Source organism: Trachemys scripta, chromosome 6 (assembly GCF_013100865.1).
Source record: "Trachemys scripta elegans isolate TJP31775 chromosome 6, CAS_Tse_1.0, whole genome shotgun sequence".
NCBI lineage: Eukaryota > Metazoa > Chordata > Testudines > Emydidae > Trachemys > Trachemys scripta.
In genome coordinates this window covers 18,279,372-18,306,985 of record NC_048303.1, presented here as the reverse complement: position 1 = coordinate 18,306,985, position 27,614 = coordinate 18,279,372, and the positions used below count along the sequence as shown (strand labels likewise).

General features: G+C 43.4%; 1 protein-coding gene across 1 annotated transcript; it reads left to right on the top strand.

Annotated features, from left to right (window-relative positions):
• The first annotated feature begins 460 nt into the window (after positions 1-460).
• FECH (ferrochelatase) lies at positions 461-27,033 on the top strand. The gene is made up of 11 exons (XM_034774492.1): positions 461-727; positions 6,615-6,732; positions 8,476-8,595; positions 9,029-9,177; positions 16,420-16,554; positions 17,449-17,555; positions 19,797-19,895; positions 22,163-22,270; positions 23,395-23,559; positions 24,023-24,082; positions 24,576-27,033. Exons 1-11 carry the CDS (start codon positions 664-666, stop codon positions 24,708-24,710), a joined length of 1,260 nt encoding a protein of 419 aa, XP_034630383.1. The 5' UTR covers positions 461-663; the 3' UTR covers positions 24,711-27,033.
• Positions 27,034-27,614: the final 581 nt, after the last annotated feature.

Below are 27,614 nucleotides of genomic sequence, written 5' to 3'. Positions count from 1 at the left end.
CTCTTAAGTGTTTGCAAGATTGGGGCCTAAATAAGCAGCATGAGGTCCAGAGATGCTGAGCACCCATAACTGAGCGGTCCAGGCTGAGTACCTCTGAAAGTCAGAAAACCTATTGAGGTGCCTACATATGAATGTAGGTGCTTAACTTTGGACATCCACGATAGAAAATGCTGGCCACACTTTTTAGAATACTTGATATCTCTTTAGTTTAAATTAATTTGGGACTCAAATCCCTCCAAAGAAAAGGAGACCTGTTTACAAATCAGTCTAACTTTTGCTGTCACTTTAGTGTTGGCTGTTTGCCCCAGCTCTTAAGCCATCTGCAACCAGCAGATCCTCGTCTTTGCTCTGAGATCCGAGTCACACTCCCTCTCGCTGCGCTGGCAGCTGGTTTGCTGGTGGCTGGGAGTTGGATCTTTAACAATCAAAGGAAGGGGGAGGATCTCTAGCGCTGGGACCTGCCTCTCTCCCCGTCCCCACCCCTTCCAGGCCAGGCAAACGCATGTCTTCCTAACGCAAGAAAACGGCGGGCGGGATGACACAGGAGGATCTTGACAGGGAGGAAAGAGGAGGCAGAGAGAGGCGAGCCCACTCCAGCTCGTGCTAAGGCACGTTCAGCAGGGGAAGGGAACCCTTTTCCCCGGGCGTCTGCAGACTAAGGGAATGTATTTAGTTCACACAAACATGGCTGCTGCCTTCAGAGCTGCAAACCGAGTGTTGTGTCCATGTAAGTTTCCAACCGCATTTTAAGGGTGGCCGGGATGCCCTGGGCTGAAGGAAGCGTGCTGTGGAAATTGCAGCCTCCCCCCAGGGCTCCGCCAGCGGGCGGGCCGGGGGCTCTCCTGCCGCTCGCTGCACTTGCTGGCTCCCCGGGAGGGGTCGGACTTGGGGGAGCCGGGATGTTTTCTTGCCCGTCCCTGGCCCCCTAAACCCTCCGTTCCTGGGGGGCGGGGCAGTGACCCCCGCCGCTGCATTGCTAAGGGAGCAGCAATTCCGAGAGGGGTTTGTGCAGCCGGGGGGCAGATTAACGCCTGGCTGCGTTACATAAACAAAGGGCTTTCGCACGGAGCGCGGCCGGGCAGTGCGGAGCATGGGTGGGAAACCTCCCCCCCCCCGGCGGGCAGGGATGGAGGAGCATTTCTGGAGCAAACTCTTCCCCCTTGAGCCCCGGGCGGCGGATGGTCTGAGCGCAGAGAGGACAAGAAAAGATGTAACTTCTCCCACATGCTGCCCACTTGAGCCCGGTAGCCCGGGCGGTGTTGGCGGTAGCGGCCCCTCTCCAGGGCACATGTAACACTTTTCCTTGGGCTGAGTGCAAGCAGAGGGCACGAGAAGACACGAGGGGGGGGGGGGGGCTCTGCAGCCGGGACTGTGTTACGCAACGCGCCCTTTCAATGAAAAGCGTTTGCATAACGCTGCGTGATTAGCAGCCGCAGCAGGAGCCCTGGGGTGACTGGTGCGTCCTGCTGCAGCGAGGTAGTTAGTGGCTGGCAGCGGGAGTCCCTGTAGATGACGCTGGTGCCCAGGGACAGTGCGCCCTGGTGGGGCAGGGCCGGTTTCTGTGGAAGCAGCACCAGGGCATTGTGCCCAGGCTCAGCAAGTGCCCCCTACTGAGGGCTTCACGCCTGCAGTAAGTGGCCTGGCCAGTGCTGAGGCACCCAGAGACAGGGCCCCAGTTCAGTGCAAAGTTTTCAAGCTTCTGCTCTGCTTTGTCTCTCCCATTTTTTCGTGTTGTTTGTCTGTGTCGATTGTAGGCATCGTCTGTCTCTTTACATAGTGCCAAGCACGTTGTGGGCGCTTACTCCATTCTGAGCCAGCATGCTGCCCTTGCACCAGAACCTGTCTCTGGTGCCCAGGGTCAGCAGTGCGCTCTACAAGCTGTTGCAGGCGGGTAACCAGTGTTGTGTGCTCTGTCTTGGTGCAGTAAGTGTCTCTGGAAGCCAGGGAGGGAGTCAAATTCTGCCATCAGTTACAGCCATCAACCTCAATCAGTGGGCTTGTACCATTAAGTTGAGTCTGGCCCAACATCTGTACTGACTGTTTGCAGGGAAATCTGAACTTCTGCACGCAGACCTAATTACAGCTTTGTCGAAACCAGTGTAAAAGCAAACCCACTTCAGGTGACCATGGGAGACTGGGAATCACATCTATTATAACTGGGCCTTGCAGACACGGGTTATTTATCAGAGAGCACTTAGATGAGTATTTTGCCTTTATGCAGTGGTGGTGTAGCCATGTTGGGCCCAGGATATCAGAGAAGTAATATCTTTTATTGGACCAACTTCTGTTGGTGACCTGAAGAGCTCTGTGTGGCTTGAAAGCTTGTCTCTCTCACTGGCAGAAGTTGGTTCAATAAAATATATTACTTTACCTACCATGACTCTCTAATATCTTGTCTTTATTCATTCTGTCACAAAGTAGAGCCCTTTGGAGCACGGACAATCCTTTCTGTTCCTATTGCAAGCTGTGGTGGTTGGGAGAGTTTATGCTTAGCTGCCTTAAAACTTGGGTATGGGTGCCTCTGATTTTTGCATCAAAAATAGATTTTTGGTTTTAAAGAGCCAGAAACTCAGACAGTTGAAGAACTACAAAAATTATTTTATAAAATAGATCAGTTACAAAAATTCACATAGACCCAATGTGAATGATGAGCCCTTTCTAACTCCCCCCAAAACAGACCCTCCCTACTTAACTTTCCCAGCCACTCGCCATATCCCCAGAAAATTCCTGGGTCAGGAGATTGACATTGCTGTCCTCTAAAACTATGCAGTATAATCCTTAATCGGCTGTCTTCAGCGATAGAACCACCAGGATTTGTTGCCATACAATAACAATTATTATTATTTATTTAGTTATTTTCACTTATAAAATGTAGCCACTTTGGACATCTACAGAATTTAATTTAAAAGGTCATTTGTTATATTTAGTATATTAAAATCAATTTAAAAGGAAACATGCTCCCCCCAACAGACTACAGCCTGTGAAAAGAGATGAACTTGTGCCATGCCCTTACGATCAACAAACTTGGCTCTATCAGGCCAGTGGGGAAGGGACTGCCCTTGAAAACATTCTATTAACAACCACCTGCCATATAAATTTGGGGATGAATGACATTCCCCAGCTTTCCTGGTAGTCTTTGGTTATGGGAAAGGAAAGAAGTGGTCTCTCGGGTTGTCAAGAAACATGACATGTAGGCTGAGATATGTGAAAGTCACTTCTATGGAGTTGGTCCCCCAAACATTTTAGAATTTAACTCATACAAATAAGATGAGACATAGAATGCAGCAGGTCAGTTGTGGAGATGAATACAAAAGGGTTGAGTTGGGCATGTAAAACTTCATAGATATTAAATCCCAGAAGGATCCATTAGATAATTTAGTTGGACCTCCTGTATAATGCAGGCTGTAGACTTTCATCTAGTTACTCCTATAATGAGCCCAATAGCTTGGGTTTGACTAAAGTTCAGTTGGGTCATTGCTTTTTAGTATTTAACCCTAAAACTGCCTCTCTTTTTTTTTGTTACAAAGCTGGAATTTGAACCCCCTTCCCCCTCTCAGCTTTGATTGAAAAGGGTTTAATATAGAAAATGTTAGTAATTAATGAGCACTAGGCCTGTTGATTGTGAAACAGAACATGTCCCTTACTACACATACTTTGTGTGTATCTTTTTTCCAGTGTCCGTGTAAGTGAATGGAGATTATGGTAGGAAATTGATTCAAGTGGTACTATTAAAGAAAAAAGTTTAAATAAAAATCCCTGAATTAAAGTAACTGAGACATACAACCAAAAAAGCAAGATGGTTCTTTGCTGAGAAAAACAACTATTGTAAACTCAGCTTGTTTGCTGAACACCACCTCTGGTAAAAGTGAGTAACTGATCTAGTGATCCAACTCGCTGCAAATGCCTAGGGCCCTAGGCAAAACATGGGACTGCTGAAATGCCTTTTCCTCAAGAGTCCTTGGCTTTTATGGTCTGTCTTTAACCTTAACATGGTTTTTTGCATATTGTCAGAAATGTTTTATTAAGATTGTATGGTCTCTGTCTTTTTGCCCCTTATTTATCACCAGGGCTCTATGAAAAATAGCATACAGAACAGTGACTAACATTTTAAGTAAATGCTAACAATGGTTTAAATATAATTAGCAGAGCACTTGTACTTTTAAAACAAAAATAAAATCTATAGATTTTTTTTTTCTTAAATGTTACTGAGTCAGTGTAACGATGTATGCTCAGACAGTCTAACAGTTTTTTAAAAGGAAGAATGCAATATAATTCATGAGGAATATGATTTAAGGTAACTTGAGCGTGCAGATGTATGGTTTTATTTTATTGAGTGCACGTGAATGAGGAAGTGGTAGTATGTATATGTAGATCTAAGAGCTACTTAGAATACTGGGAATAAGAAATACAGCAAACAAAATTCTTTAGAGATAAAAATGTCTAGCTGGATTATTTGGTCATGTGAGAGGTGATTGACATACACAACTATTGTTGTATTCTGTTCGACTTACAAAGTTTTTATCTAATTGAAGAGGAATGTGAAGCCTTAGCATTCATTTTTAACTACAAAAATGGAATTTGTAGATATCTAACTTGGCATTTCAAAATGTGGGTTTTTCCCAAAATGTGGGTTTTTCCCCTCTGGAATCTGGTTCAATAACCCTGTAATATATTTTTTTCCTTCTCTTAAAAACATTTTGTTGTAAATTATTACTCATTGAAAAATTAACAAGATTGTGCTTTAGAAAAAAACTTTAGATGCTGAAAAGTTGTGATTAGTTTTTACAGTTCCAAGTCAGTTTTCCAGGTATTTTAATGGTGCTTCTGTGTAAAGCAAACGTACTGTAGACAGTGGCTTAGAAAGTGAAATCTTTTTATATAGTCTTGTAAGTGGGGGACCCTTTTCTAGTCTCCATTGCAGTGTAAGCAATGGTAAACATGGAATGTGTGATACAGTTGTGATAATTTAATATGGCAACATGTTAAGGAGGCATTTGTGTACGCTGTGAAAGTAATTGTGTGTGCATATTTAAGGGCAGAAGTGGCCTCTTCAAATTTTATTGTGCCCTAGCTCTGAGGCATAAAATGTTTATGGTATTTTGAAAATTAAATAAGAAAACCTGTGTTAACATAACATTAAGCTTGAACGGTTTAAATCACAAAAGATATGTGAAATAGAGTTCCAGTAGTAGTGTTGCACATCCTGTATATTCTATGGGAAATCCCTTATGAAACAGAAATAAATATAAAAACCACACATTTAACCAGTGAAACAATGAGATATACATATTTACAATGCAGCTGAAAGCTTCACTTTTGCATGGTATAGTATAATGTCGACTGTACTATACAAACTTTATAAATCTAGTAAATTAAGATTTTCAGAGAAGGAGAAAAAACAATCCTTCAGGCACCGAAAGTGCTTAAGTCACCTCAGTCCCTTAGATCACAACCTTTTAACCCACTATTAATATTTAGACGTGTCTAAGTGCTTAAACCACTAATAACCCCCATTAACAAGTGTAGTCTTCTTATCCATCTCTGGCTTTGGGCAAAGTCTGGCTGAGGCTAGAGCCATGGAGTGATGGGAAGAATTGAGTGAAAGCAATGAGAGAGATGGCTGCCTAGAGTGAAGTTAAAGAACCCTGGTTGAACTGGCCCTGAACTGATCCGATGGAATTGCTGGATCAGTCTACTGGAGCACAGGGTCAAGCTAGGAACAAGGGCTCAAATACATTAGGCTACATTGCAGCAAATGTTTAAAAGCCCTGAAATTCAGGGGCTGATTTTTAAATGTTTTTTAATCCGTATAATATTTATATATGGATGGGTGTATTTTAATGTTTTGTAAATTTAGTGCTTGTGAAAGATTCTGGCAGCAGCTTGACAGTCTTGGTGACTGAAGGGGGGAGGGATAGCTCAGTGGTTTGAGCATTGGCCTGCTAAACCCAGGGTTGTGAGTTCAATCCTTGAGGGGGCCATTTAGGGATCTGGGGTAAAAATCAGTACTTGGTCCTGCTAGTGAAGGCAGGGGGCTGGGCTGGGCTTGATGACCTTTCAAGGTCCCTTCCAGTTCTAGCAGATAGGATATCTTCATTTAAAAAAAAAAGAAAAGTCATTTGTCCATTGCATTATTGTAACTATTCCATTTTCACTGCACAACCATTTCATTGTACCTCCACTCCAAGCTGAAGGTACTTCACTTCCTTTCATGCTGAAGTGGTGTCTCTTACAGCATTGCCAGCCCCAAGTGTTCAAAACTCATGAGTCAGGCCCTAAAAATCATGAGATTAACTTTAAAATGATGTTTCAAAAAATAAGTTTTGGTTCTTTGCTTTCCTGGTTTTTGAGCCTTTAAGGCACACTCAGGTCATGTTTTCCAGCTTTTCTCTGCAACCACGGGGGCTAGACACTTACCCTTTTAAAAACTGTATGAAATCCATGATTTTTCCTTAAATTGCTTGGCTCCAGGAGATGGGGCTTGAAAAGAAACGCCAAATATCAGGAGACCACCAAGCACATTTAAAGAGATATTGGGGGAAGGCAGCATATGTCTCATAAACAGAATCCTCTGCCCAGTAATAAACTAACAATACATTTAACCTTCTCTCCAGGCACAAAAAGCAGCAGCTGCAGTCAAGTGAGAGTCCAAATACAATGGAGAGGTCAGTCAACAGCAGCAGCCGCCACACAAACAAAAAGCACAGAGCCTCAAATTCAGCCTGAAAAGAGGTAAGGAGTTATTCACAGGCCTCATCTGTGCTGACCTGAAGTGTGTGTGTGTGTCCTACAGGTAATTGCTCTCTGTCTCTCTCCAAAATGGTATTGCTTTACTTTACAGTGCTCTGGTTTTAAAGCATTACAATCGTCTCACTGTTTCCTTGTTTCCCTCATTTCTATGTCTGTATCCATCTGTTCTGTTGTCCATTGTCGGCTATTTAGATACTAAGCTCTTTGGGGCTGGGATCATCTTTTTGTTCTGTGTTTGTACAGCATCTAGCACAAGGGCGTCTTCATGACCAGAGCCTCCAGGCACTATTGGAATATAGATGATAAAAATATTTACCCTTATGCCCTGTTACATCTTGTGCAGTGTTTAGTAGGGTGAAGGGGAGAAAGGAGCAGGGAAATAAACAGTGGTTAAGATTTTTTTGGAGTAGGCTATGGGAATTAGGCCAGTATCTTTCATTTGAAAGTTAATGTCTAAATCCCTGAGACTGTTTTGAAAATCTTAACAAGCCATCCTGAAGCGTAACTATTTGTATTTTAAGAAGATAAAGTATAGTAGAGTGAGATAGCAGCTTAATAACGCAGTTATTGCATAATTTGAGACACTATTTAGTACACTCTTGTTAATAATAATTAGTGCCTTTCATTCAAGGATCTCAAAGGACTTTGCAAACAAATGCACCTGTGCAGTGTTTGCAGATATGGAAACGACAGAAGGGGGAAGAGAGGCTCCTCATCTCAGACTGTATAAAAGATCCAAATCCTATGGATCTCAGACCCTGTACAAAGTCCAAATGCTTGTTAGTTAGCATAACAGGCTTGATTCTGTCCTTCGTCTGATGCAGGATCCTTGATGAACCATATTCCAGTGGTAGGTAGGACTAGCAGGGTGAAGCTCTGGCACTCCACTGTTCCAAGTGGGAGGGTAGGGTGCAGCAGAACCAGAGTATGGAGCCAGAACACTTGCTCCAGCAGGGAGTTTCCCTCTGATAGGAGAATTCTCTGCTGGCCATTTGCTCCCAGTTTTTGGTCTGTCTGTGCCCTCTGAGGTGCATGACAGGGCCAGAGCTGAGTCAAGAACCCAGGATGTTCATAAACAGGAATTAATGCCTTGGTGTGTGGACTGGCTCATCATTTCAGAAAGTAGTTAAGAGATGGAGAAGACATACAGGGCTAGGACATCTTCTCTAGCTCACCCCCTGCTTGGACAGGATTGTTCTCTGTAGTGTAATATGTTTTCTGGTGAACCTAAAATGTGCAGCTGTCATTTAGCTGAGGTATGGAAACCGCTGTATTCATTTACTTGCGGTGTTTATTATTAAAGGATGTATACTGGAAAGTTACTTCAGCTATGGGACGCAAAATACTTGATTTAAAAAGGCCACATGTAGGTGTGAGTTTGCTGGCTCTGATGCTTATTGAGCATAAATAGATTGCAGTTGCTGATTCAGCACATAGTATTTTGTCAAGTGTCTCAGGGCCAGATTCTTATAACCTTACTCTTGTTGAGTAGAAACATATACCTTGAATAGCCCCATTGATCTCACTGGGATGGAGTAAATGTGCTAAATGTGAATAAGGATATCAGCATTTACCTCTTGATTAGTTTAACATGATCCTCATTTTGCACACTAGAACGAGAGCAGGGGGTCAGGCTGATTAACCTGTAGCTGTAAAAGGTGGCAGCTGATTACAGGGCGAAATAGAAAAAGATTTCAAACTATATATATTTTTTTCTTTTAATAGGAAAACTAAAACAGGAATCTTGATGTTAAACATGGGTGGCCCAGAAACACTGGGAGATGTCCACGATTTCCTACTTAGGCTTTTCCTAGATAAGGACCTGATGACGCTTCCAGTACAAAAGTAAGAAACACTTGGTTCACATGGCGTGTTAGTATGGGAGTGTTGTTGTAGGCTATATACTTGGACATCAGAAAGTCCTTCTAGCTGGCTGCAGTGCTTTAGGCCAAGAACTCTGTACCGACTGTCTCATGTGAACTTGGTAATGAGAAATTATATTGCAGTCCTCCAGAAACTGGGGGCTACAGGATGAGACCTTTAACTGGTGATCACAACTCTTTGTTTACTGCCAACTGGCAAATTTATTCACATGAATTAGATTAAATGGTATTATAAAACGATACAAAACAAGCCATGCATAGAATGAGACTGAACATTATTAGCTTGCTGTGTTTTGGAGGCTGGTGGTGGGTTGGATGATTTGTTGTTTTTAAGATGCTGGAGGGGAGGTGATGGGGGATATGTTACTAACTCACCCTGCTTTTGAACGTTTCAGTAAGCTGGCACCATTTATTGCCAAACGTCGCACACCGAAAATCCAAGAACAATATAGCAAGATCGGAGGAGGGTCACCAATTAAAAAGTGGACTGTAACACAGGGAGAAGGCATGGTGAAACTGCTGGATGAAATGTCTCCTCACACTGGTACTTATACTCTTCCGTACAGTTGTTTAGGAGATTGTTCTGTTTGTTGTAGTGGGTGTGTGTGGGGGGGAGAAGACTGGGCCATGGGTGGTCATGCCTATTGGGAAGAGTAGGAGTCAGGCTTAGTGGGCGGAGCTAATCCAAGGGTCAGAGCCAGAGGTTGAAACCAGTAGCCACACCAGGAGTCTGAGCAGGAACCAGCAACTAAGAGCCAAGCCAGGGGTCAGAGCTGGGATCGGGAGCTAGTGTCAGGGTGAGGAAGCTGGAACTAGGAGCTAGGTGAGGTAGCAAGAACTGAGCAGGAACAAGGCAGGGAGACAAGGCAGGAATGGGTTTAGGAGCAGCGCAAGAGCAAAGTGAGGAGCGGCAGACATCAGGAGGGTCACACCTATGGGCATGAATGCATTGAGCAGCCAGAGAGTTGCTGCTGGGTTTAAAAATCAGGCATTTGCCCTTCCTGACCAATCAGGTGGTGCAATCAGGTAGCCAGCTACAGGCCTCTTGTGCTTGTTGAGTTGCCAGGAGACAGATTCTGCTGCAGGCCCTAATCCCTGACAGTGTGTGTGTGTTTGCTCCATCCTGTTTAATACACAAAGATACGACTCCTGACACAAAACGCTTACTAAGTTAGACATATGCAGTGGATGGAGCATTTCGTGTGTGTGTGTGTGTGTGTGTGTGTGTGTGTGTGAGATCATGACTCCATCTAGTGGCTTCTTTGAGTAGATATAACTTCCTACTACAGTCTCACATCTATGATTATCTACACTCTAGATCCTTTAAACTGTTCCTGAATCTAATTGTCAGTCGTAGCTAAAAGGCTTAACACAAACTTGGCTGGATCTTATTACAGTCATTAGAGGAAGGGGGTGGCACAGAAAGATGCTGTTTCACAGTTTAATTCTGCAGTACTAAGCAAGATTACTGCTGTCAGCACCACCCCAGGACATGAGGGACCCTCCCTTGAAGCTAGAGCGATAGATAAGGCTTAACGGTTTGGTTTGGACGGCATCCACAAGATACAAAGACTATATGTTCTCCTTCAGCTAGAGTAATGTTTGAAAATGGGAGAAAATTGTTATTCCATGTAAATGTCTGTCTCCCCCCAAATCCTAGGGCCTCTGTCAGCTTAGCCACTCAGCTTTATCAGGAGAAATCCGTATCAAGGAGGGGTGACTCTTGTTGCGATTGACTCCCACACAAACTAACGTAGGTTTTACCAATAGTGGTTTTTCAACCTGTCCAAACCTTCAGCACTCTTAAATCCTCACTGACTTAAGCTAAATTGATAAGTCATGTTTAAACCATTTTAAGAGTGTTCATGCAGGAGTCTGCACCAGTGTCCCAGGGTGCTCCACTCACCACTAGTTGGGCTCATCCTCCTGGCTGCTCTGGGGATTGGCTCATGAGATCAACATCCTCACCCGTGGTTGCACGCCATCACTTTGTCTCTCTGGTCTGCAGACCCTCTCTCGCTCCTGTAACAGCATCCTCCTCCTCGTGACTTGGCCCTCCAGTTGGGTCACTCCACGTTTTCCCCCCCTTCTGGGAGGTACAGTCTTTCAAACCCTCTGTCACTCCCACAGTGACCTGGGTAGTCTTCCAGTTCACAGCCCCATCAGTGCCTAAACTGTGCCCTCTGCCACAGGCATAACATTGCCCTGCTTGGGCTTCTGGCCTCCCTACCCTGGGGCCTCTCTTCTTGCCCTAGCCTTTCTGGCCCTTGCTCACCTCTTGGAGAATCTTGAGCAAGTAGTACTGTTCTTCAGCTAATTGCCTCATATAGTGCCTCTCGCTCTTGCTGCTAGTTCTCTAGAATCTGCCTCATCAGGGCCTGTATCCCCCTTTGTTACTTGTCAGCCCCCTTCACTGGGAGCAGCAGCTCTGTGGTCCAGCCTGGGAAGGTACACCTGCCTTCTGCAAAGACAGCCTTCATACATGGTGGCTCCATTGTTTCTTTGCCTCATGTGTCTCTCATCTAGCCTTTCCCGCTCCCCTTGTATCATAGGCAACTGTCTAAACAGCTTCTCAGTGTCTCCCACTCCCCTTGTATCAGGGGCAACCATCATTGCTCACATTCTCCACCAGTTGAGTCACAGAATCAACTCACTGCAAGTGGCATCTCCTGCTGGCTATCTTAGGAATTAGCATTGTCAGTCTGTGGTCTTCCTCCGGTCGTGTCTTGCCCCATTTTGTCTTGCTCTACTGCTCTGCTCACTCCTGGTTCATCAGCTCTCTCTTCATGCCTTGGCTCTCCAGCCAGGTAACTAAAGTCTTTCTCTTCCAGGTATTTCACAGTCTTTCCAGACCTGGTGTCTCCAATGACTTTGGCCACACCCCAGTGGCTAGTAAGGGAACTCAGGCCCACCCACCACTCTGGGTTCTAGCCAGGGGCCCTATAACAAGCAGCCGCAGTCCTTATGCAGTCCTACCTCTTGCTGCTGTTTCTCTGAGCTTCTTCCTACATATCAGGCTCCCCCCCCATTTGCCAACCTCTAACTCCCTCCATGCAGGGAGTGACTGAAGCCTTTCATAGCCTCTGTAGCAAACCATCTGGCTTTATATAGGCCTTGCCTGTTCCTGCACAGGTGAGTGTGTCCTTAATTAGCCACCTCCAGCTTAAATCTCCCCTGCTTGCAGCCTATTTAGCTGATTGGGCCCAGCTGGCATAATTCAGCTCTTGCCGGGCTAGTGTGGGGAGTCTACTCCATCACAACCAGTTTAACTGAATCGGTTTAAAATTGGATTTAGGTTAAACTGGTGCAAGTTTGTGTGTAGATTAAGCCTAGACTTCTACATGTTCATCTCATGCTGGTCACAGTGAGCAGCTGTTGGAAATTTGAAACATTTGTACCTCTCCTGGATTTTTGTGAGGATAATAGAACTATGGCACATAAGGTGCTGTAAGCCAAGAATCTTTTCTACCTGAACTTTATGCTATGATTGGAATATGCTTGTCTGGCAGCATGGGGAAACCAGTTTCTCTGTTTCCATAGAATAGGTTCAGCAGTGCCAGGCTTTTCCTGTGTGTCTCACCTCTTGAGGGAATGCCCTGAAAAGGCACAGTAGTTCTGCCCCTGTGCCCATTGTCACTGGGGATTAAGTACAGTATGCTTGGCCACAGTTGTCTTCAGATTGGTTCCTTTTTAGTTCCTTGTCATCGCTAGTCATACCCATTTGGTAGTTGCCAAAAAGCAATGATCATCTGATGGCTGCTCTATTTGAAATGAGCCACAGGGCTCACCTTCGTTCTAAGTAAGCCAGTCTCTGCAGCATGTTTTGCTCCCTTGGGACAGTTGGCAGACAGGCTAAAGAATAACTTGGTGGGGAAGCTTGCTCTGGCTTCCACAGAGTACCTTTGCTGTGGATTAATGCCAGAAGTCCTTTCCCAGTCCTGTTAACCTGATATTACAAAGTTACCGGGAAAACTGCAAAAGCAAGACAAAGTAAGTCTGTGTTTTTGGCCCACAAGGAGAGCTTGTGTTCAGCCCCGTAACTTAACTGTGCTTGGAGTCCACAAACACTTGTTTTCTCCCCATTTCCTTGGCATTGGAATCAGCTGCTGAATCAGTTGGCATGTCATGGAACCCACATCGGTGTCTGGAAAGATTCCATATGCTTTTGACTCCAAGTTATTCATAATTCTTTGTATTTTAGGACCCATTTAAAACTTGGGTAGATGAGGCTTAGCTATGAAAGTTGTAAAGAATTTGGAAGTGGGAAGCAAAAAGTTGCAATCTTAAAAGGTAATCATGCTGAAGCCAAAATGGTCTTTACTTTCTTACACGCACCCCTGACTCATGAGTTTGTTTTGTGTGGATTGTATTCAACCCTTTCTTTCAGACACTGTAGTTTAACTCCATTGAAACGAAAATCGTTGCAAGTGTAGCCAAAGAATAAACTTCATCCAGAGCTTGGGCTCAGAAATTACATCCTGCTATAGCAGTAAATGCAGTCGTTTATTTTTTTGTATAAAAGTAGTTTCTAAATAGGTCAGGTTTGCAATAGATCCTGAAGCTGATGGCTTTAGGAAGCTTTATCTATTCTTCTCAGAGTGTATCACTCCCTCTTACTTTACCATGTGGTCACCAAAAGAAAGCCACCCTGTCTTTATCTATTTGTGCAGCCTTTACATCTGACTTGGTATCCATTATTTAGAGATGTACTTTACTGCCTAGACAGTAGGTGCAATTTTAGAAGTAGGGCGGGCTAACAATTTGTTATTAAAGGTGACCTTGGAGGATTTAGTGAGGCCAAATACATCACTGCATTGCCTCAAAATAGCTTGAAAAGTCAAAAGTGCACCTTCAGCAAGAGCTGTAACGTTTCTGGAGTGCTTTTCAGAGTTCTGAAATTTCATTGTTTGGTCTGCACTTAAAAAGTTTTACTGGCATAACTATGTTGCTGAGAGGTGTGATATTTACTGATATAGTTATGCTGGTAAAAGCCCAAGTGTAGATACAGCTATACTAGTATAGTGCACTTTATACTAGTATGTCTTATTTTACGTTGCCAAACAAGGATAAGATATGCCAAAATAAGCACTTTTATACTGGTACAACTGTATCTCCGCTGGCGTGGGGAGAGGGGTAGGGAGTGATGACACTTTAAATACTCCAGCATAGTTAAAGTGGCAAAATTTTTAAGTGTAGACAAAACTTTACCCTAATCTGAGTCTTCCTGATGATGTGAATGTAAGTTATGGTAAAAGAGAGCCATTTTTTAAAGCAGTACACATATTTTGGGGTGTTTTAACAACCTAAACTTTCAAATGTAAGTAGCAATTTTGGGTGCCAAAATTGAAACACCTTAAAATCCTTTGGATGCTACCTTACAGGGGCCTGATTTTCAGAGGTTGAATGCTCTGCAGTTCCTTAAAATCATGCCCTTTTAAGGCATTTCAGGTTTGGGCCCCAGAAAAATCAGGGCAACCCCAAACCACCAGACACTTGGAAAATTTAGGGCTTTACCATTCTGGATGCCTGTTGCTTCCTTAACACGTGACCATCAAACACATAAGCACAGGAGTAATTTTACATAGACAGGTAATCCCTGTGAATATAATGAGACGACTAATGTGTGTAAAGATACTTATACACATGTTTGCAAGACCAGGACCTTGTTTGGTCAGAATAATGCTGGCTTTCTTATCAGAGCTGAAATATCTTTGTTTAACATATATGAATTGTTAGTACAGATGATTACTGGTCTGTATATCTAATAAGAAATTTATATTCCTTTATCTCCTGTTTGTCTGTGCTGTTTTTCCCAGTTCAGCAATAATTTTTCCCAAATCTTTTTGTTTCTGTTCCATTAAAACTTTTGCTGTTTGAAGGCATAGCTAAGTCTGTCTTAACAGAGGTTGTTTGAGTCCTTCCCTTAGAGGTGGGTTTGGCAGCATCCGTTGCATTGTTATTTGGAGTACAGTCATTTTGGGTTTGATTTCCAGACGGGTAGCACAGAGTTATGATCTGATAGTTCAAAGGACAACATTTTACATTTTTCTATTCTCCAGCTTTCATCTTTAAGGTATCAGCATATAGTCTGTTCTAGGAGGAGAAATGTGGATTATAGAAAAGCACATATCTCTGCCTTAGGGGTTCTGGGTCACCAGCGATCTAGTTCTGAAATTATAATTAATAGTTTTTTGGAGGAAGCAGCTGTATTGGGATAGATCCCTGGTCTTAAAATTTATCCAGATTTTGATGAGCAGCCTTGGTTGACCCCAGTGCTCTTCAGATCTCAGCTAGGAGCAGCAGTAGCAGACCTCACTAACTCTCTTTAAATGCATAACGCTGTCCGTGACAGCTGTCCCCCTGCTGGATTCCTTTTTTCCCCTTCCTTTCTGTTTGTGCTGGGTGGCCATGTTTTTGCATTTTCTTAATAAAGTTTATTTTACACCCCACCAGTGCAGTAGTTGTCCCCCAAGATCCCCTACCTGCTGGCAGGGTCAAAAGCAAGGACTTGACTAACCATGGGGAAGACAGTATTGCTTTAACGGAGGGAAAAGCACAGTGGGATCATGGGAACTGCTTATATTATTTTGACTGTACTATGTTTTAATCTTTTGATCGTAGGCAGTGGGGGAGAGGATGTGCACATGTGTGTATATTCTTATTTATTATTTGTATTGTGGTAGCCCCTAGGAGTCTCAGGATCCTAGTATGGTAGGCACTGTACATATACAGACTAAAAGGATGGTCCCAGCCCCAAAGAGTTTTCAATCTAAGTAAATAACACATGCCCTGATTCTTTAAGCTTTTTGTTCTTCCCACAGCAAGCAGGGAACCTTAAGAAAATCACAACTTGTAAGACATGTAAAGAATTGCCAGCTTTTTTATTTTTAATTAGAAATGTGCATTTTTACAATATACTTCAATACCAGGAGGTCTGTTGATAGTGAATCCTACACCAGAGCACTGGAAAGGATTGCCAGAACCTGGGACTGGATGACCGGGGATGGATCACTTGATAAATTGCCCTGTTCTATTCATTCCCTCTGAAGTACCTGGCACTGCCCACTGCTGGAAGACAGGATACTGGACTAGATGGACCATTGGTCTGACCCAATATCCCGTTCTTATGAAATTGATTCCTCTGTTGATGTGCTTGTGTGATCTGCATTTAGCTGTTTAGTATGTTTAGCCAGACATGCTCACATTCCTTAAACCAATCATTTGGAATACAAGAATTCTATTCCCATTGAGCTAACTGCTCTTAGGAAGTGAGCTGTGTTACGATTCTTGTATTTTAAAGTGACATGGTTCCCATCTGGCATGAGCCAGGTTGATCATTTCCTTTTAACTTAGTTGAACATGCCTTCTTGATACTGCACTATTGTCAAAAATGTAACATGCCATTGTACTCTGTCTCGTGCTGGCCTGTAGAATACATCAAAATGATCTCCATGTTTGGAGATGAGGGAGAATTTTACAGATTAATGCTGCTACTGTCAGTGCTAGGATCTTCAGCAACTAAAATATATACATTTCCAAAAATCTGATTCACAGCTCATGGTAAGCCTCTAGCATATAAAGTATACAATTATTATTTCTCCACAGCCTAACTTATCACAAACCGGGAAGAGATTTTCAGCATCTTGTAAACATCGTGATTGTCATTTTGGCTGTTGTTAAGTCAGGGAGGAGGCTGGGCTGCAGCTGGTCAGAAGGGGATTTTAAAATCCAAGCGTTTGCAGATAAAGTGATCAGCTGCTATTTCTTTTTCTCTTTCTGCTGGCAGCACCTCACAAATACTATATTGGATTTCGGTATGTCCATCCTTTGACAGAAGAAGCAATTGAAGAGATGGAGAAAGATGGCGTTGAAAGGGCTATTGCATTCACACAGTATCCGCAGTACAGCTGTTCTACCACGGGTGAGTGTGTCTGTGAAAGTGCAGTAAAAGAGGAAGATAAACAGCATATAGACAAATGTATCCGAAGAGCTGAGAGTCCAGGCACAAGAGGCTTATGAAAGCATGTGGGAACTTTTGGGATGTGAATGAAAACCCAGCCTGCCTTCCTCGAAACTAACTTCTTGGTTGGCCTGCTTTAGTTTCCTGATTATAAGTAGAAGCCTGTTCTCTAACAATAAGGAATTTTAAATTTATAGGTCTTGTTAGACCTCCATGCCTCACAACATCCCTATGAGGGGTTGTACCAATTTTACAGATAGGTAAACTGAAGCACAGCTCCATAAAAGGGCACTTTCCTGAAGTTACATAAGTGAGTTGCATAGCCAGAATTGGAACCCAGGAGTCCTGACTCACAGTCACCTGCTCTAACCATTAGCGCCACTATCAGTGCCAACAAAATCAGAAACCTACATAACCGGAGTATGTGCATGTTCTAGAGGTATATATTTCCACCCTCTCCCCTGGCCCTAGGACAGGTGATAATGCTTAGTGTACATTTCAGTTTAAAGCAGGGACCCATCCTCCCCATACAATATAACATGCTTTTGGGTATTCTGCATCACATGGTGATGCTTAGTATAATGCTCCCTTAATAGCTCCTGAAAATAACTTTGCTTTAGTTGAGGATTTAGTTGGCAGGTAGAAAAGATCTATTAGTTATATAGACTTCATGAGGTAAAGATTTTTTTCTACTCTTATGCTCTCAGTTCTGATTTGCAGTGTAATGTATTTGATACCTAGTCCTTAAAATATTGAAATGGCTGGTTGCAAAACTCTTTTTGTCTGGCAGCATCCATACTTCTGATGAATGTATAGCTAAAGCTCCTGCTAATCTCCTAATTTTGTGCATTTCAGGAAGCAGCCTAAATGCCATTTATCGCTACTATAATAAAAAGGGGGAGAAGCCAAAGATGAAATGGAGCATTATTGACAGGTGGCCCACACATCCCCTTCTCATTCAGGTATGGAGTTTGTATGCAAACCATTGTGGCTGTCAGGAAAACTCTTTTTGCTTGTCAATTGAGCAGATTCGACATGGAGTTATTGAGGGTACGTCTCCACAGCAAGAGAAGACCCACAGCAGTAAGTCTCAGAGACCAGGTCAGCTGACTTGAGCTCCTGCAGCGGGGCTAAAAATAGCTGTGGAGACACTCAGGCTGGGGCTGGAGCCCAGGCTCTGAAACCTGGCAAGGGAGTCCGAGTCCGGGCTCCAGCCCAGGCCTGAACATCTACACTGCTATTTTTAGCTTTGCAGCACAAGCCCCGGGAGCCCAAGTTAGCTGACCCAGGCTCTGAGACTCGCTGCCATGGGGTTATTTTTTTTTTGCTGTGTGGACGTACCCCATGAGACTACTTGTCTTAAAGGGACACAAACTTGTTCCCTGATTTAGATTGTTTCAAAATGTTAAAAACCTCAGAACAAAAGGAATATTTCAATGTTATGTTGTATTTTGTAATATAAAATTTATATCCTATGTGCTAGGTCTGAAATTACTGGGGGCAGTGTTAGTTCAGGATTAATGTGTGGAAGCTTGCATTGCTTCCATAGACCTCCATGTAATCCGTGCTAGTAATGTCACCCTGAGATCCACAGCCTAAGGGGCTCGATTATCCTCCCATTGAAGTTCACAGTAGACTTCTCATTGACTTCAGTGGGAACAGAATTAGGAATCCCTTCGAAAAGAAGTGAGGAAGGGGGGGGGGAGAAGCGGTAATGTTCTTGACTGGGGGGGGAGCCCTTTTTTTTCCCCCTTTTTTTTTTTTTTTTTTTTTAATTTAAAGAGGTGGAGTGCATGTGCTGGGCTTTTAATAATAGCACTAATGTGGTTTTGTATTATTCTAAAGCCCTCGTCTGGCATCAGAGAGGTGGGTAATGCTGGCCACAGCAGTAGCTGCAGCAGAAACACTTAACAGCAGCCACATTCTGCTCCTTCTTTTCCAGGGAAGATGTTAGTGGCTGCTTTTGCTGGGAAGAGACAGAGAGAGAGATGCCAGGGGAGCGTGAAAAGCAGAGTTGGGAGCTTTTCTTCTTCTTCTGCCTTTGACTTTTGCATTTTCACGCTGGTCTCTGACTGACTAGGGTGCAAGTGACTGAGGGGAGACCAAGAGAGAACAGTAGTTCTTGGCACTTGTGCATGCCGTTCACTTCTTTCACTGAGATGTCTCAGCAGAGTTCAGGAATCCGCTGCATGATCAAATAATCTACCAAATGCTGCTCTCCATTAGATGGATTGCACACAAATACAGCTGCGTTTTGTAAGCTAATCAACATGCATTTCTCCATGCCCAAGGGAGCCTGTAAGTGAAGGGCTGGCTCAGCCTCTGATTGTATCATTGTAACAGAAATTAAAGTTTAATTTTTTGTAATGTTTTTATCCTATCTGTGGTGGTGGTGTTGCAATGTGTCTGGTAGGGAGCTGCAGACAGTCACCGCAAACTTTTTTTTTTTTTCCTTCTGGCAGCACCGTGTGCAAGTTGTTAAGTCAGCTTCTTTTCCTTTCTGTATGTTTCCTTGCCACCTGGACATGTATATCTTGGGCTAGGTTCTGATCTCAGTCACTGCTGTGACTCTAAGGTCAGAATCATTCCCTAGTCTTCCATGTGGGGAAACAAGGCTTTGGTTTTCAGGTCTTGGTTAACTGAAACCATCTGTCTCCCAATGTTCTGTCCTATCAGTTGACCTCAGATAAGGAACTCATTCTATCAGCCCACAGATTTAAATGTTGGGTTGGGGGCAGAGCATTCTGAAAGAGAGAACCTGCTCTCCCTGTAGGTCCATCAAAGCCCAAGTTTGTTATCCTTTAGGACATGCATTTTACACAGCGGGCTTCTGTCAGTGAGAGCAGCTTGACTGCGGGTGTGCGGACAGACACTGATTCAATTTGCTGTAATATCTTAACTTGTGTCCTGTACCTGAAGTCCAAGTAGCTGATCCAAAGTTCATTGGGAGCCTATCAATGAACTTCAACGGGTTTTGATTTAGGCACTGTAATTCATTATTTACTGAACATTTTATTGTACACATTATTGATCAAACTCCCACTGGCATGCTACTAAAAAAAGAACCTTTGCTGTCTCGTCAGAAGCTCTTATGGTGAGCTAACACAAAGCAGAGCAGTGCCCAGCCAATTTGTGCGCATTATTTTGAGCAGATGGGTGCATCTCCTGTTACCGATCTTTACTCTTTTGCCTCTCTCTTACAGTGCTTTGCAGACCACATACAAAAAGAACTGGATCTGTTTCCACCTGAGAAAAGGAAAGATGTTGTCATTCTTTTCTCGGCTCACTCGCTCCCAATGTCTGTAAGTAACATGAAGTCACCTCTGAAGTTGTTAAAACTCCATTGCATGGGAGAGTCACGTTATTGGTCTGATGGGTTGCATCTCAGGCAAAGCAAAGTTTTGAGTAGCCTGCAGCTTGTAGGCCATCAGGATTAGACCAGACAAGGAACAAAACCTACTTCTTGCCCATCGCTTCCACATGAGGATAATGGGGGCGGTGGGGGGAAATAATTGTTTTTTCACCTTTCAGAAAGAAATTACTCTCCTTGAAGCAATGAGAGTAGAATCTTTGCACGTTTAGAATAGACCATTTAGAGTGGGAGATTTTAACACAGTGGGCTGGCAGTAACTAGCATCTTCAATACAGTGGCTTCTAATCATTTTGGAAAAAAAACAAAAAACAAAACAGTGGCATTGTACCACATAAGTTGAGGCTGCAGAATCTGTCTTCATTTGTGTGAAGAGGAACAATCAGGTGATGTGGCAAAGGACAATTTCATAATGAATTCTTCTGTAAAGCTGTCTTGTTCCATAAACACACATTTAAAATGTTTTCAATACTAATGGTTCAGAGTGTCCCAGTTCGGTCAAATTGTGTGTGTGTCATGGTTCATCTTCTAATAATGTCCACTGGGGTCTCTTTTTGTTATTTTTACAAGTAAAAAACTCGTGGAATATGTCACAGTCAACTGGCCTAATTCAAAACAGTGTTCTCTGTTCTGGAAGTCATTCCAGTGCCAGTCAAGGCTGAGATGCAGGGTACCGCTGTTTCAGAAGTACTGTATTAAAAGTAATCTTTGGTCCTTTCCTTTTGCTATCGCCTGGCCCTGGGAGACTCATATTCTTGGAATATGCTGCCATCTAGTGGTTAATGGCAGAGGGAACAGTGGACATCAGCAGTATTATTTATTTATTTGTACGAAGGTAGCACTTAGAGCCCCCAGCAGAGATCTGGGCCCCATTGTGCCAAGCACTGTACAAGCACATGGTGAGGGACAGTTCCTCCTCTGAAGAGCTGAGAGTCTAAATAGATAAGACAGACAAAAGGTGGGAAGGGAAAGAGAGCCATGGAGAAGTTGAGTTATCTACCCAAGGCCACACATCAGGTGAGCAGCTGAACCAGGGGCAGAACTATGACTCTTGACTTCCAAATTTTAACATGCATTTTTCTTGCTTTTGTTTTTCTCTTATGGGTCTGCAGAGTTCCTACTGGCTCTTTTCGGAGCTGTAAGGACACACATCTTGTTTTCTGCTTTAGTTGCTCCCCTTTTCCTGCATTGACTTCCCGGTTACCTATCCTTTGTTTTACTGTTTCACTTGAATGCCCATCAGCACTGCTCCTTGAATCAGCCAACAGGAGTCATGTTGAATGGCATGGAACATTCCTCTTCTTCCCCTGTTCCATTCCCCAATGTGTTGCTGCCTCCACTGCTGTCCCAGACTTTGCTGGCAAGGGGAGAAATTGACACTGAATGCACTGTGAGTGGCCTGTCCTGTAGTGCAGAGTAATACCGCTAGGGCACTGGGCACAATGAGGTGCTTTTCCCCAACATGTTTGTACTACTGTTTCACTTGAATTGAAGAGAATATAAATAGTAAACATGAGCTTTCTCCAGTCTGAGGCCAGGGATAGGACTCAGTACTCCTCGGCTTTATTTCTAGTTCTGCTACTGGCTCACTCTGACTTGGCCAAGTCACTTATGCTCTCTGTGCCTCAGTTTTCTCATCCATAAAATATTAAAGTATCTATAAAATATCAAACCCACAGAGGTATTATGAGGATTAAATATTTTTAAAATGCTTTGAGATCCTCTGTTGGAAGGCAATTACATGCATGCAATAAAAGAAGCCTGTGAAATGTCAGTTTGATGCTAAAGTAATTGAAAAGAAACCATTTGTGACTCCAGCTAGTGACTGAAAACACACACATGAAATTAGGAGCAACTATTCTTTGCAATGGCTAAGATAGGCCTGTTACACGTCAGACTGAGAGTTTATAACTCTTAAATTCGGAATTATCCAGTAAAATAATAATCGTTACGTTCATTGTGGTATATGTAACGGTTAACGATTTCTGTTGCCTGCACAAACATCTGCCATTGTGCGAGGCACAGCTGCTGCAGCCCGTTGCAGGGGATACATGCACTGTACTCACGCATGGAGATTTTGCTTGCTTGCTTCCCTTCGTTTAAAATGAGTGATTGAGACTGAACATTTTTAGATGTTCTTTGCACATGAGAAAACATACCATTCACGAAGACTGAAAGGCCAGTGTTTCTGTGTTGCAGGTAGTGAACCGTGGCGATCCATACCCTCAAGAGGTGGGAGCTACTGTCCAAAGAGTCATGGAGAAGCTCAACTTTTCCAACCCCTATAGGCTCGTGTGGCAGTCCAAGGTATGTGGTCAGAAGGAAGTTGTTAAAAGCCACCTGCAGCCCCTTAGTCATCAAAGTTTAGGATGATCTCTTCTCTCTTCCTCTCTCTCCTACTTTCTGGACGTATCTGAGTTCCAATGGAATGGTGCTCTTTGTGCCTAGGTGTTATCTTCTATATATATTTAACAGCCACACGTAAAGTTTTTGCCACTTTACAGAAGTTCTTGATGCATCATTCCCAAGTAAACTTCTGATAGCCCAGAGATTCTCCAGTACTCCTCATATGCTCACCCAGTGGTGGGGATTTTTCTCTGACTAGCAGCTGGAAATGGGAAGCAAATGAACTATGATAAAGTCTGCTGAAATATTGCTTAGAGACCTTCCAAAAGATCGCTTATATGATTATGTCCATTGTTAAGGACATGAGCCCAATCCAAATAGACTTCATTTTTTTTAAAGCAGGTAACGCAGAATGGGTTGATTTATATCTCTCTTTGCACATGACGTTTGTAAACTCCAACTGAAATGAAGGAACTTTAAGAAATGTTAGCCTCATCAGAATTACATGTCAGTAATTTACATTTCTCAAATGTGTTACAGTTACGGGGGCAGAGTTGTTTTGTTCTGAAGCAGCAAGTAAATTATCGTGTTAGCTCTGCATCTGTACTTTTTGGATGTTAAAGAACACCATCGGCTTATTTAGTCTTAAAAATGGAAAAATTCTTTAAAGGCAGGTAAATCCTGCTCAGTAGCCATGGCGGGGGAGGGTTGGAATGAAAAACAAAGGACGCTTATTTTATTTGTAGTAATTTTTTAAAGTGCCCCTCTAAAAGCCAATCATCCACTCAAAATATGTGTTGTTTAATGTAAGTAAATGCAGTGTCATAGGAGTCTGCTTGTTGTCAGGATGGATTGTCTGGGGGTCTAAACAGAGAGGCAGTGTCTCTTCATCAAAAAGTAATAGATGGAGAGGTGGACAAAGATACTGCTAAACATAATAAGATAAACACAAATTTGATTCTTCATTGAATAAATAAGACTATGTGTAGGTTAATTAAATGATGACAGAATATAATTCTTGTAGAATTAATTTTATCAAAGCTTGAAGAAAGATTTTTTTTTTTTTCCCTCCCACTTTCTCGTAGGTTGGCCCAATGCCCTGGCTGGGTCCTCAGACAGATGAAACTATTGAAGGACTCTGTAAAAGGGGAAAGAAGAACATTTTGTTGGTTCCAATAGCATTTACCAGTGACCACATTGAAACTCTCTATGAGCTGGATATTGAATATGCACAAGTTTTAGCAAATGAGGTAAACATCACTTCAGGTCTCATCATTGCTTGGGCAATTCTGCTCCCAAATTTCTTTCCCCCTGTTTTTAGCGCCAATCTTATGGTTAGATGTTGGTATGGGATTTGGGTCACGTTCTGCTGTTACACTGGTGTAAATCTGGAGTTAATCTGAATTGGCTTCAGAGATGTTACTTTGAATTTTTATCAGTGTAGCTGAGAGCTGATTTTGACCCATTTTATTTTAACTAAGATAAATGGTTTGTATGATCAATAAATAAGGGGTTTGGGGAACCTGGTATCAAAGTAAAATTTTGTCTGCTCATCATTTTAGCTGTGCTGAAAAAATATTATTACAGTTAATTCAGTCATTTTAGGGCAACCTCTAAATGATATAGAAAATGTTCTTCAAAAAAGCTACTGGGGTATTGGTTTTTTTCCATAACAGCTCTTTATTTTTCTCTCCTCTCTTGTTTTTGATTCAGTGTGGAGTTGAAAACATCAGAAGAGCAGAGTCTCTTAATGGAAATCCATTGTTCTCCAAGGTATCCGTATTGTTACCATAGTTTTAGTAGAAAATACAGCTTAGCAGTCCTCTGGAAAGCTCTAGCAGATTGTTGGTTTCCTCTCCTATTATTAAAACATTCTGAGTTTGACTATTAAAATAGAATTCCCCATACTCTGTAGTTCATAGACCACAAGCTATTTTCCTTTGTCACTGTTATTTTTTAATTGATACTTATTTTGAATGTTGTTTTGACAAAGAAAAGCAATTTTTCTCTCATCCTTTTCAGTCACCTATTTATTGAGATTGCCAGAAAAGCAGAAATGTTCCTTTTTAGGGTCAATATTATGCCAATGAATTTTTAAAATCAAGGTCCCCATTGAAATCAAGGGGAAGTTATATTAAAAAATTGGTGTCACGACACATCCCTTGGTCTGACCGATTGTTGGTCTGGCTAACTCGTTAGTTTGGTGATGTGCATGTTTTTTGCAAGTGGTTCACTCACGTCTGCTTTTTAATACTCTGTCTTTCAGGCACTGGCAGACTTGGTCTGTTCACATATCCAGTCGAATGAAATCTGCTCCAAGCAGTTAACCCTCCGCTGTCCGCTTTGTGTAAATCCTGTCTGCAGGGAGGCAAAATCCTTCTTCACTAATCAACAGCTGTGACGTGCAGCGTAGAAGAACACACTTAATGGTGCAACAATGCAGACATCAGAAATTGCACACAGATAGCCAAACTAGCATTCTGGTACACTCTTCTAACCTCAGTGGCTTCAGTGGGGTTGCAGTTTTGTAACAGAGACGTGAATTTGAAGTTTTTCTTTTTTTATTGGAGAGATGTGGGTAGAAGGGAAGGAAGGAAGGAAGGGCTTGATGCAGTGAGGTGCTGAGAGGTCTCAATTCCCCTGGGTCTAATGAGGACTTCATAGCATCAGGCCCAAAAGTAAGCACTGAAAAAACTTTGATACAAACTGGCATCTAAAGCTCTTTGCAGGGAGTTCTTTATATGCACTAATGTCATGAATATATTCATTTCAGCCTTCCAGGTAGAGTGTACTATTATTATTATTTTTTGCTACTGGTGCAGTATTGCTAACACAGTTACCAGTCATCTTCTCTTACAGATATATTTTCAGATGTGTTTTGAATTCTGATTTTTTAAAAAAATATGTATATTTTTTAAAACATAGAAGATTATTTTGGTTTTCCTGGGAGAAAAGAGATTCTGCAAAAGCCCAGACAAGCTTTGCCCCATTGGAACAGTGGCATTGTAGGAGATTTGTTTACATTTTCTTGAAACTTTCTCATTGTCTGAAGGAAAATCTCCGTCTGTGGAGAGCATGAAGTGAAAGAAATGACCCAGGACTGAGTTATATTTTTGGAGCACACTCCACTTAAATGGAGTTCTAGCTATATTTCAAACCTCGTTACTGTCAACAGCAAACACTGTAGCTGGTTGTAAGGGGGGTTGGCTTATCCTTCAAACCAATGCTTTTCTCTTCTCCAAAGGGCTTTCTCTGTTTGATTAAGCAAATTCAGAAAGTTGAACTGGCTCTTCTGAGGATTTATAGATCTGCTCTGTGCTTTCCACTGCGTCAGGACATTGTGGTTTTTGTGGGATATCTATGGAGCTACATGGGCATAATCGATCCAGTTTAATTCATGTTGTCAATTAAAACCCCAGTGATATATTAGGAGTAATTTACATTGTGGTGGGTGTGCCAGATGAGGGGTGCAGGATGCCTCTTATCCTAACAACTGCGGTGGGTATAAATTCCCTAACCCAGAAACCGAGTTCTGCCCTATTACGTTCCCTGGGCTATTTTTAGGGCCTGATCCTGACCCATCTAAATCTCCATTGATTTCAGTGGGGCATTTGGATACGCCAGGAATGCAGTCTAGTCCTAACTATTTAAATTATGGAGGTTTTATAAAATAAAGCAGTGGGCATTCAGCACAGTCCCAGCTGCTGGCCACTACCCAGCAGTTCTCGGTTTTGGCTTGAAATACATTTAGAATGGAATTATCATAGAGTGTGGCTTAGCAGCCCCTTCATATTGGGGACGTTCCCTCGAGGGCTAGAAGAATCCATTAAAAGTATTCTGTGGGAGAGCTCATTTATAGGCACTGGTCTAGCTGTCAGTTTCATGAATACAAATGTTTATCCTATATAATTAGCACCGAATACCGGAGGCTGTTTGCAAGTCGTTCTAACACGCACATATTGCTTAAATTGATGAATCAACTAATCATAAGATGTGGAAGTGCAGGGGATGTGATTATTAGACAATTTTACTTGCTCAGGTAATTGTGAGATGCACATAGTTTGTGCTCCTGATTCTCCAGGGATAGGGTTGTTTAAGGAGAACATAGGCCCCTGTTGCCATAAAACCTTGTTTTGCTCCATTTTATGTTGAAAGAGTTGACGTTTAGGATGCTGGAGACATAAATTAACATAATTGTTTATCAGCCAGTGGGCTAGATACACTGGTATGGGGAGTTGGAAATTACACTTCCTGCCTCAGCCAGACACACACACACTGTGCCTAATACTCTCCCTGAGGGAGGAACAAGATTTTTCCACTGCCACCCCTATTTCAGCTTCCCAGTGTGTGTGTAAAGGGAAAGTCTACATTTAAACTACTCCGGGGGCTTCATAGGAGGTTGCTGCTGACTCAGTACATCGTATACAGGGCCTGCACCCTCCACTTTTTTGAGCAGGTTCTTACAGTCCCCCAGCTCTTCAACCGAAAGGAGGCTGCTTCTGCTGCTGTGCCAAGGGCGGGCAAACTTTTTGGCCTGAGGGCCGCATCAGGTTTCATAAATTGTATGGAGGGCCGGTTAGGGGTGGGGATCGTGGCCCAACCCCCCGGGACTCTTGCCACATCCAACCCCTCCTGTTCCCTGATGGCCCCTCTGGGACCCCTGCCCCATCCACACCCCCGCCCGCTCCCTGTTTCCTGACTGCCCCCGGACACCCGCCGCCCCATCCAACCCTTCCTCATTCCTGATGGCCCCTCTGGGACCCCGCTCCATTCAACCCCCTGTTCCCCCCCCTGACCACCATCCACACCCCTGACCACTACCCTGAACTCCCCTGCCCTCTAGCCAACCTCCCTGCCCCCTTACCACACTGCCTGCAGCACCAGTGACTGGCGGTGCTACAGCCGCGCCGCTCGGCTGGAGCTGGGCCATGCTGCTGCCGCCACCACCACACAGCACAGAGACCTGGTCAGGCTGGGCTCTGCAGTTGCGCTGCCCCAGGAGCTCACAGCCCCGCCGCCCAGAGCATTGTGCCAGCGGCAGAGCGTACGAGCTGAGGCTGCGGGAGACGGGGGGCAGCGGGGGAGGGGCCGGAGGCTAGCCTTCCGGGCCAGGAACTTGGAGGCCGGGCAGGTCCCGCATGCCAGATGTGGCCTGTGGGCCATAGTTTGCCCACCCCTGTGCCGCGCCCTATTTTCATGCTCGACTCCCTGCCGCTGATATGTTGTGCTGGGATTTATGCCCGTGGAAGCCAGATGAATTGAGAGTACTCTCTGTCTAGCGTTCTGATTTTCAACACTTACGCTG

Coding starts and splice junctions, on each gene's coding strand:
- FECH (XM_034774492.1), top strand. CDS start 664: ATGTATTTAGTTCACACAAACATGGCTGCTGCCTTCAGAGCTGCAAAC. Junction 728..6,614: donor AAACCGAGTGTTGTGTCCAT/GTAAGTTTCCAA, acceptor CCTTCTCTCCAG/GCACAAAAAGCAGCAGCTGC. Junction 24,083..24,575: donor GAAATCCATTGTTCTCCAAG/GTATCCGTATTG, acceptor TCTGTCTTTCAG/GCACTGGCAGACTTGGTCTG.